Below are 18,662 nucleotides of genomic sequence, written 5' to 3'. Positions count from 1 at the left end.
AAGGGCAATGAATTATCCATTATCTTGGCTTTAATGGATTTCGCCTTTGTGTTGTCTCGCTGAAATGTTCTTACTCTTTCAAATGTCTGCTCGACTTGTTGACTGCAGCAGACATTCTGTGGGCTAGGTTAGGAATGCTGTGTTGCACGTGGAGCGCAAAATTTTACGTTGCATTATTACGTCATGTACCTACGTTATATAGGTATGCACGGTAGCTTTGACATCGGTTTTTAACATCGGCGTTAAACTAGACATCGGCCGATACCGATTCCGATATGTTCACTGACATATCGTGCATCTCTACTCACTGCTAAGTTGCTCTGTATAAGAGTGTCTGCTAAATGACTAAAATGTAATAATTTGATTTAGTCCTCTTGTTTGTGGTCGTCTCACTTGTAGATCCCCCTATAAGTCTGTGTGTCATATGTAGTAATGGACAGCTGTTAGCTGGATCAGGTAGCTCATTACACTGGCTGGGAGAGTGAAAGAGGAGATGATGATGCTGTAAACACATTCATCAACAAAACATTGGTCACTGGCAAACAGACCACTGTTGTACATATCCCCACTAGTTTACATGTTTCTCTTGATAGGGCATGATTTCAACTGCTCTTGGTGGGGAGGAGTGGTTTGTTTTTTTCCTAATTTAAAACTTGACTATGATTTTAGATGCGTTTTATCAGACTATATCATCTCTGTTAGCCCGGAATTAAAATCTTGTGTTAATTGGTCAGCTATGTAATTTAACTTTTGTTTTACTTGTTAGAAATTAAGCGTTCTGACAAAAACGAAGTCTCCACCCTCACAAAGGAAACTCTCATTCATAGCCCCTCCTCTTCCGGTCCGTGTGGGCGCACACACAAAGCACTCAAGGTGAAGTTGCTCAGATCTCACGCATCCCATTCAGTCCTGTCAGATTCTCTCGATCTACACGCAGAATCTGCTCAAGGGAGATTACAGAATATCTAACTTTTGTAGTTAATGTATACTTTTGTCTTTGCGTGTCACTGCAACTGGTTTTATTGGATTTGAAAACTGAGGATGGTGAATGGTTGTCCTTTTCTGATCCTGTAGCCCATCAGTAATGCTGACTTCATTGTACCTGTGGAGATTGAAGGAACAACACACCAGGTAACTTACAATGACTATGGCATTCAGATCAACACACATGTATTGTGTGTATATACTGTATGTGCTCCATCAGACAAATTCAAATAATCAGCCTCCCTGTGTTTATGTTTAGCTATTGCAGCCCATTAGAGAAGTACAACTGCTTCGGAAATTGAACACATTTAACGTTAATACATTAAATCAAATTTGAAATCAAAAGTCATGTGTAAATGGAACATTTGTTGTATAAATGTGTTCTTTTCCATGATCAAGATGGATTTACTTCGTAGTTATTGTAGAAGTCATAGCTACATATGTATCAATTGTAAAAATGTTAAAGCTGTATAGTACAGTTAAGCCAGGGGTCAGCGAGGGCTCCCTCACCCCACAATGGCCTCCTCGCCGTGGGACACTAGCCAAAGCTCTCTGGCTTCGGCCTGATTCAAGTAATCCAGGATAGGCTGGTTCCCGCCAGCACGGCCTTTTCTCGATTACTTGTTTCAGGAGGTGGCTGCCAACTTCCAACACACCCTCTGGAACGACCACACCGACAGACGCTTGGACGCATTCCCTGACCCACAGACGGAATGAGTAGGAAAAAGCAGGGAGACCAAACAGGGAGGCAGGCCTCCATTGTATTCAGTAAATGTTTAACCCTTTTTTTTAACCTTCCTGTTCAGTTTTGTTTTATATGTTGGCTTTCTTTTATTTTCTGAAATGTTAAACCAGGTTGTTGAATGGATGAAAGATGGATCCACTTGTGCTCACTAGCCTCTGTTTTCTTTTCACTGTTGCCTTTTCAATTAGCCAACACATTAAGCTTGTTAAGCCAGGTGAGTCAACTCTGTAGCCAGTGAATAACTTTGATCAGATTGCAGATCAATAGATACTGTGGTCCTTACGGACTGGAGTTGTGTGAAGTTGCTCCAGTCAGTTAGTTAGTCCATAGACTAGTGTTCATAGATGGTTGCTGCTGGATAGCTGTATTTGATTCTCCTAGCCAGATGCTTATAACTGTGCTGTGATGTGTCCCAGGTTTTCGTCCTGAAAAGGCCACATGTAGACGAGTTCCTCCAAAGGATGGGAGAGCTGTTTGAGTGTGTTCTCTTCACTGCAAGTCTTGCAAAGGTAACATTGCTTTTACTGTTTTGGAAAATTAACTGGTACTTATACCATTTGCTCCACCTGGTGGCGATGAGATATGCCTCTTGAAAACGTAGCAATTCCAGCATTGCTAAAGGGATACTTCGGGTTTTTGACAACGAGGCCCAAAGTTGGATGAACTTGTGGATACCATTTTTATGTCTCTGTCCAGTATGAAGGAAGTTAGAGGTAATGTTGCGAGCCAATGCTAACTAGCGTTAGCACAATGGCTGGCCATTGCGCTAATGCTAGTTAGAAATTGCGCTTGTGCTAGTTAGCAATTAACTTCAAACCGCCGCAGAGACATAAAAATGGTATCCACGAGTTCATCCAACTCTGGAGAAGTAGATAAATGGCCTCATTGCCAAAATCCCGAAGTATCCCTTCAACTCGTCTGTACCACCCAACATACCACTCTCCCCATACATCCTACTCTCTGTCCTACTCCCTGCCTGGCCCTCTCTACCTTTCTGTTTCTATCTTTTTCTCTCCATCTCCTCCCTCCCGTCTCCCCTGCAGTATGCAGACCCAGTGACCGACCTTCTAGATCAGTGTGGTGTGTTCCGTACGCGTCTCTTTCGGGAGTCCTGTGTGTTCCATCAGGGCTGCTACGTCAAGGACCTGAGCCGCCTGGGCCGCCAGCTCAACAAGACCCTTATCCTGGACAACTCCCCAGCCTCCTACATCTTCCACCCTGAGAATGCTGTGAGTGCTGCTGTCCAGTCCGAGCTTTACTGTCTCACCAAAGGCCTTACAGGCCTGTCCCAATGTAGAATCACTGAGGTGATCTTCCTGGTTTAAGCAAGGAGCTATTTGATGCCAACATGCCCGTTTTTTTATTATTGAATGTGTGTTTTAAACTGTGGAAATCAACATTTCCCAACTGCAGTGAAACGTTTATTTCCTTAATTAATAGCCTAATTTCTCTAAAATGTCAAATGTTTTAATCTATGTATGTGTCCTCAGGTGCCTGTGGTGTCCTGGTTTGACGACCTGGAGGACACAGAGCTGCTGAGCCTCCTGCCCGTCTTTGAAGAGCTGAGTGAGGCGGAAGACGTCTATGCCAAACTGCAGCAGCTACGGGCCCCCTGACACGACACACCCCCTCTTATAAACCAGAATCTCCCCCTCCCAGCCAGACCACACCCATCAACCGATGGAAAAAGACCAAACCTTACTTACATACACACACTGTGCGCGGTGTTAGTATCCTAGACACACACTCGGCAGTGTGTTTGTTTGGCCCCTGAACTGTGTGTCTGGACGGCTGTCCACTGTTCCTACTATCATCCTCCTCAGTATGTTAGCTGGTGCTGCAAAACTGCTGTTCTGGAAAAAATCCAACAAACACAATGCAAAGTGGCTCACTCTTTTCTCATTTTAAATGTACTCAAACACATACTAGTACTCCAATCATTTAAACTGACTGGCCAGATCTTTGTTTCTCCAAAAACGAGACTCAGATTTTATAGCACTAATTGCGACACAAAACAATTGACTGTACACACAACCTCTCTGCTTCGACAATAATCTCTGTACAAACACTTTGAAGGGGGTCTCTAAAGCATTGCAAGGAAACTACAAAAACCACATAGTGATTTTAATTTCCATTTCTTAGTACAACGGCCTGTATAAAGGTGGTTTTTAAGGAAGTTTCTCCTGAATGGATTGAGTCCTTCAGGAAATTAATTTTAAAAGCTAAACCCAGTGGTCTTTCTGATCCAAGGCCAGCATGACATGACATGATATGACATGACCTCATTTGAGCAGACCTTACATGGGGAGCAAGGGATCTCCATCTTTGTGCCTTCTGAAAAGAAAAATTTATTAAATCTGTTTTGGTTTTGTTTTTAAAGAAAGAAAAAACTGCGTTGTTCCTTCCAGAAAATGGTTCTTTTTCAATTGGTAGGTTTTTCTATACATTTTTAAGATGTCTTTTAAATGTTTGATATGGTAAGAAGTGTAGATTACTTTTGTAATGTCTTGGATGTTGAGGAAGAACAGCCATACGTTAACAGCCTCTGTGTATGTTGTATTTACATGAAATCCTCCATTCTCATTAGCTGAAGATAACCTAATCCTCGGCCAATAGGGACCATTACAAACCAAGGGTCACACCATCGTGTAAAGGCAGGGCTGTAACATAAACCCTGCCTCTTTATGCAGATTCACCCTGAGATGCATCAGGTACAGGACACTTGAGCTGGTTTCCCTAAATTAAAAAAATGCCCTTTAAATTAACAGACTAATTTAGACTTTAAAGTTCGGTAGCAAATTTGGAGTGATTCTCTGCTGGTGTTTAGTCTGCTACGGTTGTCATATTGGTTAAACCGAGGCCTTTTTGTTACATTTTGTGTCAAGCCTTCTGGGTGCCATATTTGGGTCACGTGAGGGACTTGTGATAAGTAGGCTGCTAAGAATGAACACAATGCACACTAGTTTACCCCCTACTGGTTGCCCTTTATCCATAGTTTGCCAAGTCATTTCCACTCAACTTTTACTATTTTAAAATGTATCCTATTTAAGGTAAGATATTTCGGTTTGTAAAAAAACGACATTACTGAGAAGTAAAAGTATGTATTTTACAAGTTCTCTTTGCGTTATTGCCTGTTCTAGAAGTTCTACAGTACTCACACTGACATATCTTAGGTGTTGTACACATTGTGGGGTGGCAGTGGTTTTGTGGTGGCAAAAGCTGGATTAATTTAGCAAGATATGTTCTATTGCTCAAATTGTAACTGTAAGCACACACAGGCATGCCCAATCCTGACTAGTCACTGTATCCCAAAGAGATTTGTTTTGTGGTTGTTTTATTCACAAGATAAAGCACCGCCTTATACTATTACACTCTATGAAGTGCCTAAGGTTTCTTTCTGCGTTAAAAGCTTTGGAATAAAGCATCAAGGGTTTCCATCATCCCCCTTTTTCATTTTACAATTTTACAACTGATAACCTGTCTCTAGTGTTGGTCTGAAATTGAGTAATCCACAAATAGCTCTTTGCCAAGTGATCCTACTCCGCTGTTTCATTGGGATTCAAAGAAAGGGCAGTGTGTTATAATGTGGACCCCACATCCATACTGTCAGAGAAATGTATTTACTCCATGTTTGTCATGTGTTCTGTAGATATTTATAAGCGTGTTAATCCCTGGCTGCATTGCAAAGGGCACTCTATTCCGTATATAGTGCACTACTTTTGACCAGAACTATGGGCTCTGCTTAAAAGTAAAACATTTAAAAGGTTTTATTGTCACATACACCGGATAGGTACAGTGAAATGTGTTGTTTTACAAGGTCAGCCATAGTAGTACTGTGCTCCTGGAGCAAATTAGGGTTAAGACAAATTTCTCGCATTGCCGGCTCGGGTATTCGAACCAACAACCTTTCAGTGACTGGCCCAACACTCTAACCGCTAGGCAGTGCACTATATAGGGAATAGATTACCTTTTGGGACGCACAAGAATCCTCTTCTTTTGTCAGTTGGATAGGATGTTAAGTTTTGTCTTCTGGTGGTGGGATGTGGTGAAGGGTGCACAAGGTGTGACCTGACTGTGTTATTGTTATGTCTGAAACACGAAAGGTAAAGTGGGGTCATAGACATCAGTATTTACCAAAGCTCAACACTTTTATTTTGTGGAGGTGGGTTGTGGGGGCATCAAATATTCACACTACAATTTTAATTAAAGCATTCTTGCGCCAGTTTCCCTTCTAGTCGAAAGAACCAGTCTTGTTGCATTAAACTTGCAGCACTTCACTGTCAGTAATGGTGAATAGGTAAAAGAGGCCTACATGATACCTGGTATATTCAGTCAAAATGTCTGCTGACATGAAATTACTAAATGTAGTGAAAGATATTGACATTCAAATCAGAGGTGACATGTCAAATGCTAATTACAGTCATGTTATGGATCATGGTTTCAGGAGAAAGTTTATCATCTATGATTGTGAGGTAATATGTAACGTCTATGAAATGCATGCTATGGCCCTCAACAAATGCGTCTTCAGATATGTCCTGTGTTTGATTCAAATATAGTTTACTCTTAAGTGAGAAATACAAGATTTCATGATCCCTTTGTTCCTATGCCTCGGAATGATGCAATTATAATTGAGATCATACTATTGATTTTATCTTCCACATATACATTTTATTTTCTCAAAGTCCTAGAGAGAAAGAATGTAAAGAACTGGAGTGTTATGTCCTTGAAATTAGTTTGTCCTAAACAGTCCCAATTGTTAAAAAAATAAAAAATAATTCTTGGTACTTGGTAATTCTTTTCTTTTTTTATATGAAATATTACAAACAAATAATGGATTGAAATATAGCTCTAAAGAGCTTTGTGTTCTCTTGTTTTGGACATGGATTATTCCTATTCTGATTATTTTGTAATTTCCAACATATATGGAGATCTTTCTGCAATCTCTTTATTTTAAGTGTTCAGTTGGTTTGCTTACTGTGCGGCTTCTTAGATGCCAACCAACGATCAGAACAAAATGAGGTATGATTCAGAGGGTACAATCTATTGATGCCTGTATGTCTATTGATCAATCTATTGAATAGATTGTCATGGTGACCAATGTAGTATTTTCTGATGGGAAAAATCTCACCAAGTAAGTTCTATTTGGATCAAATTATTTTCCCATTTTAGATTTCTTTGTTAACTGGACTCTTTAATGGGTTGATTGTGTGGTTGGGTCAGGATTTGTGTACCATGAACAAACTGCTGATTTTACACAGAAACTATGCAGAAGGAGATACAGAAATATATACAGTATATTGCAAAAATGATCAACCCACTGGGCACAGATGTCAATTCCACATTGGTTCAATGTAATTTTGTTGAAATTATGTGGAAACAATGTTGTTTCAACCAGTATGTGCCCAGTGGGAACTTTACTCTTGAAAATATGTTTTTTACAGCTATTTTCTGAAAACTTTAACGTAAGATTCCTGCATTATATTTTTGGGGGCTTTTTTGTTAAACTAGCAATTCTGAAAATTGTTTTTCAAAGATGGAATAAAAACATTGATTATAGTGAGTTTGTCTACTGTAGTGTATATATGTCCGCATTTCCAGAGAGCAGTAACACATTAATTCACCTTGCTACACACACCAAACAAACATACCCAAACCTCAATGCCCAATCACAAAGAGATTTGCATTCCACAAACAATATAGTAGAATCAGAAAGTCAAATTCAGAGCAAGCACCCCAAATGGCACCCTTTTCCCTATATAGTACACTACTTTTGACTAGGGACCATAGTGGTTTGGTCCGAAGTAGTGCACTATGTTGGGAATAGGGTGGCGTTTGGGATGCAATCAGAGGCTTTTAGGGAGAGTCATTATGTTATGACATCATAATATGTGATGTTATGAATCAGCTGTCCACTGTGTTTGTGTCCATCAATGGCCACTTAAAAAAATGGAGCCTTAACTAGATTTGGGAAATAGCCAGGGCAGACGTGGGGCATACTGAGATTGGATCATTCTGATCACATCCAATCAATCACAGAGGTCAGCATGAGTAGATGTGGCTCCTTCCCTGGGTGTTAACTAATCCTTTCATATTTCACTAATCTTGCCTGGGTGGCATTAATTCCATTCTGTAGGGTTTTCCCTGAGAACACAACAGACCACTGCTGTAGTTTTTCATGTTCCTCTGAAATTGTTTGCATTAACAGTGAGGTAGCAAACTGTCACTGACACCGTGTCCAAAATGTATGGGTGTGTGATGTCCTAAGCATTTTGTACACTTCTTCAACACAAGTCATTTGCCTGTCAAACTTCTCAGGCTGGTAAGGACCCCCCAGTATTTGTGTGATGCATCCAACAAGGTTGAGAAAGACACTTTTGAGTTCTTGAATAAACCTTTCAGACTGCCTCCATATGTCTGGCATGAATCATCAGATTTCATGGAAAGGTACTTTTAGAGTGCAGCTAGATTTGTCAGTAAGAACATCCAGTGAGAGCATCCTGATGTTGAAAATCAATAACACCATTCGAAACATAATCAATGTAGAGTGAATGTCACATAGCAATGTAGCATCATGTGAGATTATCTCCTACAGTATAGGCCTCTACTGGGGGTGGCTGTTAGGACCTTCTAATGCATGATTATTATAGGCAGCAACTGCATTAAAGCATCAGTGGTCCACCCTCTGTGCAGTACATAATTTAACAAAAAATCTATAGCTCTGTGGCTTCCTTCCAATACAGCCAGATCCATTTCCTGGCAAAGGGAGGGTTTTAACTACTCCACCTCCCTCCCTTTCTTTCTCTCCCCCGCCGCTCCCCCCTCCCTCACACAGTCCCACCACCACTACCACTAAAGTGTCTTTTCAGCCTGTGGTATTTTGAATAGGAGTCGTGTCTGCTTTATCCTCATTTGCCTGCTGGTTTGTGTATCTTTGCCTTTCTGTAATCAGCGATTGGACAGAGCGATAGGAGGTCCTGGAACATGCAAACTCAGGCAAATCTCTCAGGGGACGAGGGTCAGAAGGAGGAAGAGGAGAAGGATGCTTTGATGCCCCAGTGACAGCCCTAAGTTGTCTGGTTCTCTCCTGAGGGTTGCACTGCTGTGTCCAACCTTGAGTCAATACAAGCAAGCAACTCTCTAGCTGGACACGCTTGTCGTCTGTCTCCGCAGCAGCAACTCAAGGTACTGTTTGACTTGATCATATCTGCCCTCTGTGATTTCAGACAGTGGCTCACTGAGTTTCATTTGATTGAAAGGAGAGAGTTAGGATTTTTTGTGGCTGGATCGATGGAGTTAATTGTCAGAGGGCTGAGGCATACACGTCTCTGACTATCAGAACAGTAAAACACAGTATGTCGTGAACTTTGTGAGATTGACTGAATCAAACGTATAGTAGTGGTTGTCAACAGCAATGCAGTGCTTTTGAATGCTTCTTTCTCTTCCGACAACACGCCGTCTGACCGGTTTATGATGTAAATACATTAGTCCTGCAGTAAGCCTCAGTAATCCTGAAATGGATATTGAAGTCCTTTTAATATCCATCTCACTAACCTCCGGTTTTAGATAATGCAATTTGTTTCAGTGGTTAATGATTTACTCCTTCCAGGGTCCAACACCAGGAGGTGGGCCAAGGAACTATTTTCTTTCCAACATCAGATTGAGATTGCCTGAATCTGAGAAACATGGAGTACACATTCCGCGCAGTAACCCACAATCCTGGGATTATAATCTGGCGAATCGAGGTAAAGAGGCTGTCAGTCAGTATATTATTTAAAATTGATCAGGGTGTGTATTCACAGTCAGTGGTGAAAACGACAGACGTCTGCATTTCTTTGTCCTCCCAGAAAATGGAGCTGGTGCAAGTCCCTGAAAAATCCCTTGGCAATTTCTACGAGGGTGACTGCTACATCCTACTCTCTGTGAGTCCTGGGGCCATGATACTTATCAGGGGTGTCATGTCAGCACATTCATTTGATGAATTAGGGACTTATGACTTAGCTAAATGCCCTGGAGTGAATCAGTGTGTTTGCTGTATAGATTATGTTTGCTTTGGAGTCTGTGTTACATGATTATCAATGCTCTATGTGATGTTTCCACTTTCCATCTCTGTCTTTTTGTCTGTCTGCCTCTCCCTCCATGCTTTTTGTCTCCCCCCCAATCTCTCTCTCTATCCCCCCCTGTCTGTCTCAGACCCAGAAAGTGGGCAGCTCTCTGATCTATGACATCCACTACTGGATCGGCTCCCAGTCCAGTCAGGATGAACAGGGTGCGGCCGCCGTCTACACCATCCAGCTGGATGAGTTCCTGGGATCAGGGCCTGTCCAGCACCGTGAGGTCCAGAACTATGAGTCTGATGCCTTCCGAGGATACTTCAAACAAGGGGTCATGTAGGTCTATTTGCAGAGCAGCCAGGGAGCCACATGAACCTTATAGGCTTACAGAGAGAGAGAGCAATCTCATCATTACACTCTGTTCAGTATTCTCATTTTGATCTTACTCTGAAGCACTAAGGGTAATTCTTCTGTGGGTGTAGTTTGGGAAAATGAGCATAGTTATCAATGGTGATTAGTGTGCAATCTCAAACACATTTTATTTTAGAGCAAATGCTTTATTTCTTGAACTGCATTGTTGGTTAAGGGCTTGTAACTAAGCATTTCACGATAAGGCCTGCACCTGTTATATTTGGTGCATGTGACAAATAAAATTTGATTTGATATATATAAAAGATTCCTTGCACCGTAATAAAAGCAAGAGATTGATTGTATAGCCTACTTACCTCTCCGCCCCTTACAGCTATAAGAAGGGCGGGGTGGCGTCAGGAATGAGACACACAGAGACTAACAGTTATGACATCCAGAGACTGCTGCATGTGAAAGGGAAGAAAAGGATAAGCGCCATGGAGGTGAGAAACACATACAGGGGGAAGTCATTCTGTGTAACACAACAGGAAGTGCCTCTGAAAATGCCTGAAATTGTACTTGTAATATATCTGGCACAATTTCCTGCATACTGTAGGTAGAGATGAGCTGGGAAAGCTTCAATCTTGGGGATGTCTTTCTGTTGGACTCTGGTAAGACCATCATTCAGTGGAATGGACCAGAGAGCAACAGACAGGAGAGGCTCAAGGTACGGTAATGATCTGTGCAAATGCTGTTCTCAAGGAGTGCACCAACAGTAAAGACAACCCACACTAGTTGAATCAATGTTGTTTCAACGTCATTTGTCAACCTATTGTGATGTGGAATCTACGTGGGAAACACATTTGTATTTTGAAAAAGTAATCAATCAGTGAAAAGTCATCAATTTTCATCTAATTTCAACCAGCGCTGTAAACATTGAAATTAGAATACAACCTTTACATAAATACAATGACTTAACCTGACTAACAGGTTGTTACATCGATCTAGTTTTAACATAATCATTAGAACTATGTATATGTTGAAATTGCACAGAAAAATTAAACAGTACATCATATAACATCATTACACCACTACAAACAGTATAATACCACCATGCAACAATATTACAATGTACTGTACAGATGTGTAGAGTGCGAGTGCTAGCGTGTGTGTTTATACGTGTGTGCCTGTGTGTGTGTCTCTCTTCACAGTCCGCGTTGTTCCATAAGGTGTAGTTTTACCTGTTTTTTAAAAATAAGATTTTACTGCTTGCATGAGTTACTTGATGTAGAATAGAATTCCATGTAGTCGTGGCTCTGTGTAGCACTGTGAGTTTCCTGGAGTCTGTTCTGGACTTGGGGACTGGGAAGAGACCCCTGGTAACATGTCTTGTGGGGTATGCATGGGTGTCTGAGCTGTGTGCTAGTCGTTTGAACAGACAAGTAGTGATGCAGTCAATCTCTCATCTACTTTGAGCCATGAGAGATTGTCGTTGATGTCAGCTCTGTGTGTATATTTAAGGGCCAGCTGTACTGCTCTGTTCTGGGCCAACTGTAATTTGCCTATGTCACTCTTTGTGGCACTTGACCATATGACTGAGCAGTAGTCCAGGTACGACAAAACTAGGGCTTGTAGGACTTGTTTTGTTGATAGCAATGTCAAGAAAGCAGAGCAGTGCTTTATTATGAACAGACCTCTCCCCATCATAGCTACCATTGCATCAATATGCTTTGACCATGACAGTTTACAATTCAGGGTTACACCAAGCAATTTAGTCTCCTCAACTTGCTCAATTTCCACATTATTCATTACAAGATTTAGTTGAGGTTTAGGGTTTAGTGAATGGTTTCTCCCAAATACAATGCTTTTAGTTTTTTAAATGTTTAGTGCTAGCTTATTACTTGCCACCCATTCTAAAACTGACTGCAGTTCTTTGTTAAGTGTGGCAGTGATTTCACGAGCTGTGGTAGTTAACGCGTATAATATTTAGTATTCAGCATACAGAGACACACAGGCTTTACTCAGTGCCAGTGGCAGGTCATTAGTAAGGGGCTTAGACAACTGCCCTGGGGAATGCCCGACTCTACCTGGATTATGTTGGAGAGGCTTCCACTAAAGAACACCCTCTGTGTTCTGTTAGACAGGTAACTCTCTATCCACGATATAGCAGGGGATAGAAAGCCATAACACATACATTTTCCAGCAGAAGATTATGACCGATAATGTCAAAAGCTGAACTGAAGTCTAGCAAAACAGCTCCCACAAGCTTCTTATTGTAAATGTATTTTGTAAGTGTCAGACATGTATTTGTTATTTAACCTTTATTTAATCAGGGAGTCACACTGAGACCAAGGTCTCTTTTACAGATGAGCCCTGAATTACAGAAATGACAAAAAATACACATATCAAAATATAAATACAAATTTAAGAACATTTAGAAGATTGTTCCACAAATAAGGTGCAAGAAAACTAGAAGCTGATATACCTAACTCAATAGAGACCAAAGTAATTTCCAGAGTTAGCCATCCCTGAAACCGGGTATGGTAACTCACATCTCTAAAGTTTAGTAAAGATGTTAGGTTTAGTGGAACTTTATGTAAATCAATGTTTTCCTCATCAATCTACACACAATACCCCATAATGACAAAGCGAAAACAAGGTTTTAGAATTTTTTGTAAATTTATATAAAAAAATGAAACTGAAATTCTTTATTTACATAAGTATTCAGACCCTTTGCTATGAGACTCATAATTGAGCTCAGCTGCATCCTGTGTCCATTGAACATCCTTGAGATGTTTCTACAACTTCATTGGAGTCCACCTGTGGTAAATTCAATTGATTGGACATGATTTGGAAAGGAACAAACGTTTACAGTATATAAGGTCCCACAGTTGACGGTGCATGTCAGAGCAAAAACCAAGCCATGAGGTAGAAGTAATTGCCCGTACAGCTCCGAGACAGGATTGTGTCAAAGCCCAGATCAGGGGAATGGTACCAAAAAATGTCTGCAGCATTGAAGGTCCCCAAGAACACAGTGGCCTCCATCATTCTTAAATGGAAGAAGTTTGAAACCACCAAGACTCTTCCTAGAGCTGGCCACCGGGCTAAACTGAGCAATCGGGGGAGAAGGGCCTTGGTCAGGGAGGAGACTAAGAACCCGATGGTCACTCTGACAGAGCTCCAGACTTCCTCTGTGGCGATGGGAGAACCTTCCAGAAGGACAACCATCTCTAAAGCAATCCAGCAATCAGGCATTTATGGTAGACTTCTCAGTAAAAGGCATGACAGCCTGCTTGGAGTTTGCCAAAAGGCACCTAAAGGACTCAGACCATGAGAAACAAGATTCACCGGTCTGATGAAACCAAGATTGAACACTTTGGCCTGAATGCCAAGCGTCACGTTTGGAGGAAACCTGGCACCATCCCTATGGTTAAGCATGGTGGTGGCAGCATCATGCTGTAGGGATGTTTTTCAGTGCAGGGACTGGGAGTTTAGTCAGGATCGAGAGAAAGATGAACTGAGCAAAGTACAGAGAGATCATTGATGCAAACCTGCTCCAGAGCGCTCAGGACCTCAGACTGGGGGCGAAGATTCACCTTCCAACAGGACAACGACTCTAAGCACACAGCCAAGACAACATAGGAGTGTCTTCGAGACAAGTCTCGGAATATCCTTGAGTGGCCCAGCCAGAGCCCGGACTTGAACCTGATCAAACATCTCTGGAAAGACCTGAAAATAGCTGTGCAGCGACCTTCCCCATCCAACCTGACAGAGCTGGAGAGGATCTACAGAGAAGAATGGGAGAAACTCCTCAAATACAGGGGTGCCAAGCTTGTAGCGCCATACCCAAGAAGACTTGTTGCCAAATGTGCTTCAACAAAGTACTGAGTAAAGGGTACTTATGAATACTTATGTAAATGTGATATATAAATATATATATTTTTTTATACATTTGCAGAAATGTCTAAAAATGATTTTTTTTCTTTGTCATTATTGGGTACTGTGTGTAGATTGATGAGGGGGAAAAACAATTTCATCCATTTTAGAATAAGGCTGTAATGTAACAAAATTTGGAAAAAGTCAAGGGGTCTGAATACTTAACGAATGCACTGTAGTTCTGTTGATTATGTTGAAATTAAATTGATGTAACAACCTGTTAGTCAGGTTAAGTCATTGTATTTAAGTTTTTAAGTTTTACCCTGATTTAAATGTTTAAAACGCTGGTTGAAATTATGTGAAAACGGTACTGGTTGATGACTTTTTGCAAATCCAATTGAGTTTTCCACGTAGATTCCACTTCACAATAGGTTGACAAATGATGTTGAAACAAGGTTGAATCAATCAGTGTGTGCCCAATGGGAATGTAATCTTATTGCACCTACCATCCTACCAGTGACACAAGGAAGCTAATTCCACATTGGTAGCTCAATAAATCAAGAGTAGTTGAAGGGAAATCCACTTCACTCCCCTAAAGATTGGCTGAAGAGACCCCTAGTATAAACACATTAGAATGAACGTTTTAGAATCACAGAAAATCAATCCATGTCACGCACCTCTAACTTCACATTCTATGACTCTTAGGGCATGCTGTTGGCTAAAGACATTCGGGACCGGGAGCGAGGGGGTCGGGCGGAGATAGGAGTGATAGAAGGGGACACAGAGGGGAACTCCTCTAAACTGATGGAGATCCTTACTAGCATCCTGGGGCAACGGACCTCCAAGCTTCGCAATGGAATGCCTGATGAAACAGCCGACCAACAACAGAAAGCTCAGCTTACTCTGTACCAGTGAGTGGCTGAGGGCCATGTCCAGATGTCCTGTCTTTTTGCCTGTTTGAATTGTTTCAGGCATTTATTGCAAAGAAAGTGGAACTTAACAAAGTTTTATACTCTTTCTAAATAATACTTAGCCTAGTCCCAGATCTGTTTGTGCTCATGCCAATTCCAATAGCTAATTTTCAAGCCTAACCATGTTTGCATGATAGCACGACTGGCACTCAGGCTAAATCATACTTACTCATTAGTAAATAGAGTGCATTCGGAAAGTATTCAGACCCTTTCCCTTTTTCCACATTTTGTTACATTACATTCTTATTCTCAAATCAATTAAATATTTTTTTTCCCTCATCAATCTACACACAAAACCCCATAATGACAAAGCAAAAAAAGGTTTTCAGAAATGTTTGCAAATGTATAAATAATTAAAAACAGAAATACCTTATTTGCATAAGTATTTAGACCCTTTGATATGAGACTCAAAATTAAGCTCAGGTGCATCCTGTTTCCATTGATCATCCTTTAGATGTTTCTACAACTTGATTGGAGTTCACCTGTGGTAAATTCAATTGATTTGACATGATTTGGAAAGGCACACACCTGTCTACATAAGGTCCCACAGTTGACAATGTATGTCAGAGCAAAAACCAAACCATGAGGTCGAAAGAATTGTCCGTAGAACTCCGAGACAGGATTGTGTGGAGGCACAGATCTGGGGAAGAGTACCAAAAATGTCTGCGGCATTGAAGGTCCCCAAGAACACAGTGGCCTCCATCATTCTTAAATGGAAGAAGTTTGGAACAACCAAGACTCTTTCTATAGCTGGCCGCCCGGTCAAACTGAGCAATCATGGGCGAAGGGCCTTGGTCAGGGAGGTGACCAAGAACCCGATGGTCACTCTGACAGAGCTCCAGAGTTCCTCTTTGAAGATGGGAGAATCTTCCAGAAGGACGTCCAATTCTGCAACACTCCACCAATCAGGCCGTTATGGTAGAGTGGCCAGACGGAAGCCACTCCTCAGTAAAAGGCACATGACAGCCTGCTTGGAGTTTGCCAAAAGGCATCTAAAGGACTCTGAGACCATGAGAAACAAGATTCTCTGGTCTGATGAAACCAAGATTGAACTCTTTGGCCTGAGCGTCATGTCTGGAGGAAACCTGGCACCATGCCTACGGTGAGGCATGGTGGTGGGAGCATCATGCTGTGGGGATGTTTTTCAGCGGCAGGGACTGGGAGACTAGTCAGGATCGAGGGAAAGATGAACTGAGAAAAGTACAGAGAGAGCCTTGATGAAAACCTACTCCAGTGCTCAGGACCTCAGACTGGGGCGAAGGTTCACCTTCCAACAGAACAACAACCCTAAGCACACAACCCAGGAGTGGCTACGGAAGAAGTCTCTGAATGTCCTTGAGTGGTCCAGCCAGAGCCCGGACTTGAACCTGATCAAACATCTCTGGAGAGACCTGAAAATAGCTATGCAGAGAAGCTCCCCGTCCAACCTGACAGAGCTTGAGAGGATCTGCAGAGAAGATTGGGGGAAACTCCCCAAATACATGTGTGCCAAGCTCATAGTGTCATACCCAAGAAGACTCGAGGCTGTAATCTCTGCCAACGGTGCTTCCACAAAGTACTGAGTAAAGGGTATGAATACTAATATAAATGTGATATTTCAGTTTATACATTTGCAAAAATGTCCAAAAAACTGTTTTTGTTTTGTCATTATGGGATATTGTGTGTAGATTGTTTAGGGGAAAACGATTTAATCAATTTTAGAATAAGGCTGTAATGTAACAAAATGTGGAAAAAGTCAAGGAGTATGAATAGTTTCCAAATGCACTGTATGTCCTTTCCCCAACAGTGTGTCTGATGCTGAGGGCCAGATGAAAGTCACAGAAGTTGCCACCAGGCCACTGGTTCAGGACCTGTTAAATCATGATGTGAGTCTGCAGAGCAGCAAACTGTACAAGTCCGACATCATTTGATATCGGCATTATAAAGAGTTATTGGCTCCCAAGCTATACATATTACCTCATGTGACTTCATCTTTCTCTAGGACTGTTACTTCCTAGACCAGGGAGGGGTGAAGATCTTTGTGTGGAAGGGGAAGCGAGCCAACAAGGCCGAGAGACAGGCTGCCTTTTCCAGAGCTTTGGTGGGTACAAGAGATCACACATACTGTACATGCTGTAAAAAAAAATAAGCCATAGTTGAGTTTTGTGTGTCAAATACCAGTTGCAGTATCTGATGGGAAGACTCTGAAACTGTCTCCTGCCTCTGTGAACAGGAGTTCATTAAGCTGAAGAACTACTCCACCACCACCAACGTGGAGACAGTGAATGACGGGGCCGAGTCGGCCCTCTTTAAGCAGCTGTTCCAGAGCTGGAGTGTGAAGGACCAGACTGTAGGCCTGGGAAAGACACACAATGTGGGGAGAGTGGGTATGTGTTTCTATGTTAGTTAACAGAAGCAAATCAATCACTAGAAAAACTCTAAATGGTTCTACCTAGAACCCACTATAAGGGTTCTTCCTACAACCCTCTATAAATGGTTCTGCCAATAACCCTTTTATTATCTAGAGATTTTTCCTAGAACCCTCTTTGAACGGTTCTTATAAGAACCCCTTCATCTTTAAAAGGTTATTCTTAGAACCTTCTATGAGGAGCATTTCCACCAGGCTTTAGAATTAAACACTTAATGACAACATAGTACATCCCACTGGGCACAAACTGGTTGAATCAACGTTGTTTCAACCTAATTTGTCAACTTATTGTGACGTGGAAAATGCATTTGATAAAAAAAAGTTATCAATGAGGGTGGACCACGGAATTGTCATCATTGAAACCAATTTTCAACATATACAAACCTTGTATAAAATATGCTGAATTTGTACCTTTGAAACAACGTCAGATCTTCAACTATGAAATAACATATGTGGCCCCCACAATCCCCCAACCTCAACCAAATTGAGATGGTTTGGGATGAGTTTGACTGCATAGTGAAGGAAAAGCAGCCAACAAGTGCTCAGCATATGTGGGAATTCCTTCAAGACTGTTGGAAAAGCATTCCAGGTAAAGCTGCTTGAGAGAATGCCAAGAGTGTGCAAAGCTGTCATCAAGGCAAAGGGTGGCTACTTTGAAGAATCTCAAATATAAAATATATTTTTATTTGTTAAACACTTTTTTGGTTACTACATGATTCCATAATAGAACTGGTTAGGCTGTTTTCATGTTATCCATAGGTAAACAAATCATCGGCCAGAGAGTCAAGTGTGCGCTCTGAACTCTCCAAGAGCAAACGAGATGGGTGGGGCTAAAGCTTAAGAGGGTGTGAACGATGCTGAATGTGTGTAGACAAAGAAGAGCTCTTCACTAGATACCAAAACATTCAAAGGCCATTTTCTCAAAAGTGAGTTTACAAGTTTATCAACTTTCAAAGCATAATTACTTTCCCATTGTTCCTTAAAAATGCAGTGTATGATATACCATTTTGTAGCTCTGAGTCTCTACTTTTATCCAATGTAAAAAACACAATTTCAAATTTTGCTACATAAGACCGAATCCAGGTGGTGAGTCACATATTTGTTATTTCATAATTTTGAAGTCTTCACTATTATTCTACAATGTAGAAAAGTAAAAATTAAGAAAAACCCTTGAATGAGTAGGTGTGTCCACACTTTTGACTGGTACTGTATATGCCTAGGGTTTCAAACTTTGGTTGATTCAAGTTTGGTAATCTACAAGTTAATCATTAGTATGTTGG

At 41.3% G+C, this 18,662-nt stretch overlaps 2 protein-coding genes across 3 annotated transcripts in view; both read left to right on the top strand.

The window, feature by feature from the left end:
- The window catches only part of LOC139561374 (carboxy-terminal domain RNA polymerase II polypeptide A small phosphatase 2-like), a 38,843-nt gene extending 31,554 nt beyond the window's left edge, over positions 1 to 7,289 (top strand). For both annotated transcript variants that reach the window (XM_071378414.1, XM_071378424.1), the window contains 4 exons: positions 1,075 to 1,131; positions 2,146 to 2,238; positions 2,773 to 2,958; positions 3,220 to 7,289. In XM_071378414.1, the coding sequence (XP_071234515.1) occupies positions 1,075 to 1,131; positions 2,146 to 2,238; positions 2,773 to 2,958; positions 3,220 to 3,345 (462 nt within the window). In that variant the 3' untranslated portion in view covers positions 3,346 to 7,289. The remainder of the gene's footprint in view (positions 1 to 1,074; positions 1,132 to 2,145; positions 2,239 to 2,772; positions 2,959 to 3,219) is intronic.
- Positions 7,290 to 8,578: 1,289 nt separating this feature from the next.
- Positions 8,579 to 18,662, top strand: part of LOC139561367 (advillin-like) — a 29,420-nt gene continuing 19,336 nt past the window's right edge. Inside the window, exons 1-10 of the mRNA XM_071378402.1 lie at positions 8,579 to 8,911; positions 9,336 to 9,471; positions 9,574 to 9,648; positions 9,920 to 10,116; positions 10,523 to 10,631; positions 10,745 to 10,855; positions 14,710 to 14,915; positions 16,762 to 16,840; positions 16,957 to 17,055; positions 17,188 to 17,341. Coding sequence (XP_071234503.1) covers positions 9,412 to 9,471; positions 9,574 to 9,648; positions 9,920 to 10,116; positions 10,523 to 10,631; positions 10,745 to 10,855; positions 14,710 to 14,915; positions 16,762 to 16,840; positions 16,957 to 17,055; positions 17,188 to 17,341 — 1,090 coding nt within the window. The 5' untranslated portion in view covers positions 8,579 to 8,911; positions 9,336 to 9,411. The remainder of the gene's footprint in view (positions 8,912 to 9,335; positions 9,472 to 9,573; positions 9,649 to 9,919; positions 10,117 to 10,522; positions 10,632 to 10,744; positions 10,856 to 14,709; positions 14,916 to 16,761; positions 16,841 to 16,956; positions 17,056 to 17,187; positions 17,342 to 18,662) is intronic.

This window comes from Salvelinus alpinus, chromosome 2 (assembly GCF_045679555.1).
Source record: "Salvelinus alpinus chromosome 2, SLU_Salpinus.1, whole genome shotgun sequence".
NCBI classification, from domain to species: Eukaryota; Metazoa; Chordata; class Actinopteri; order Salmoniformes; family Salmonidae; genus Salvelinus; species Salvelinus alpinus.
The sequence above is the reverse complement of the archived record's forward strand: the minus strand, read 5'-3'. Positions and strand labels throughout refer to the sequence as shown.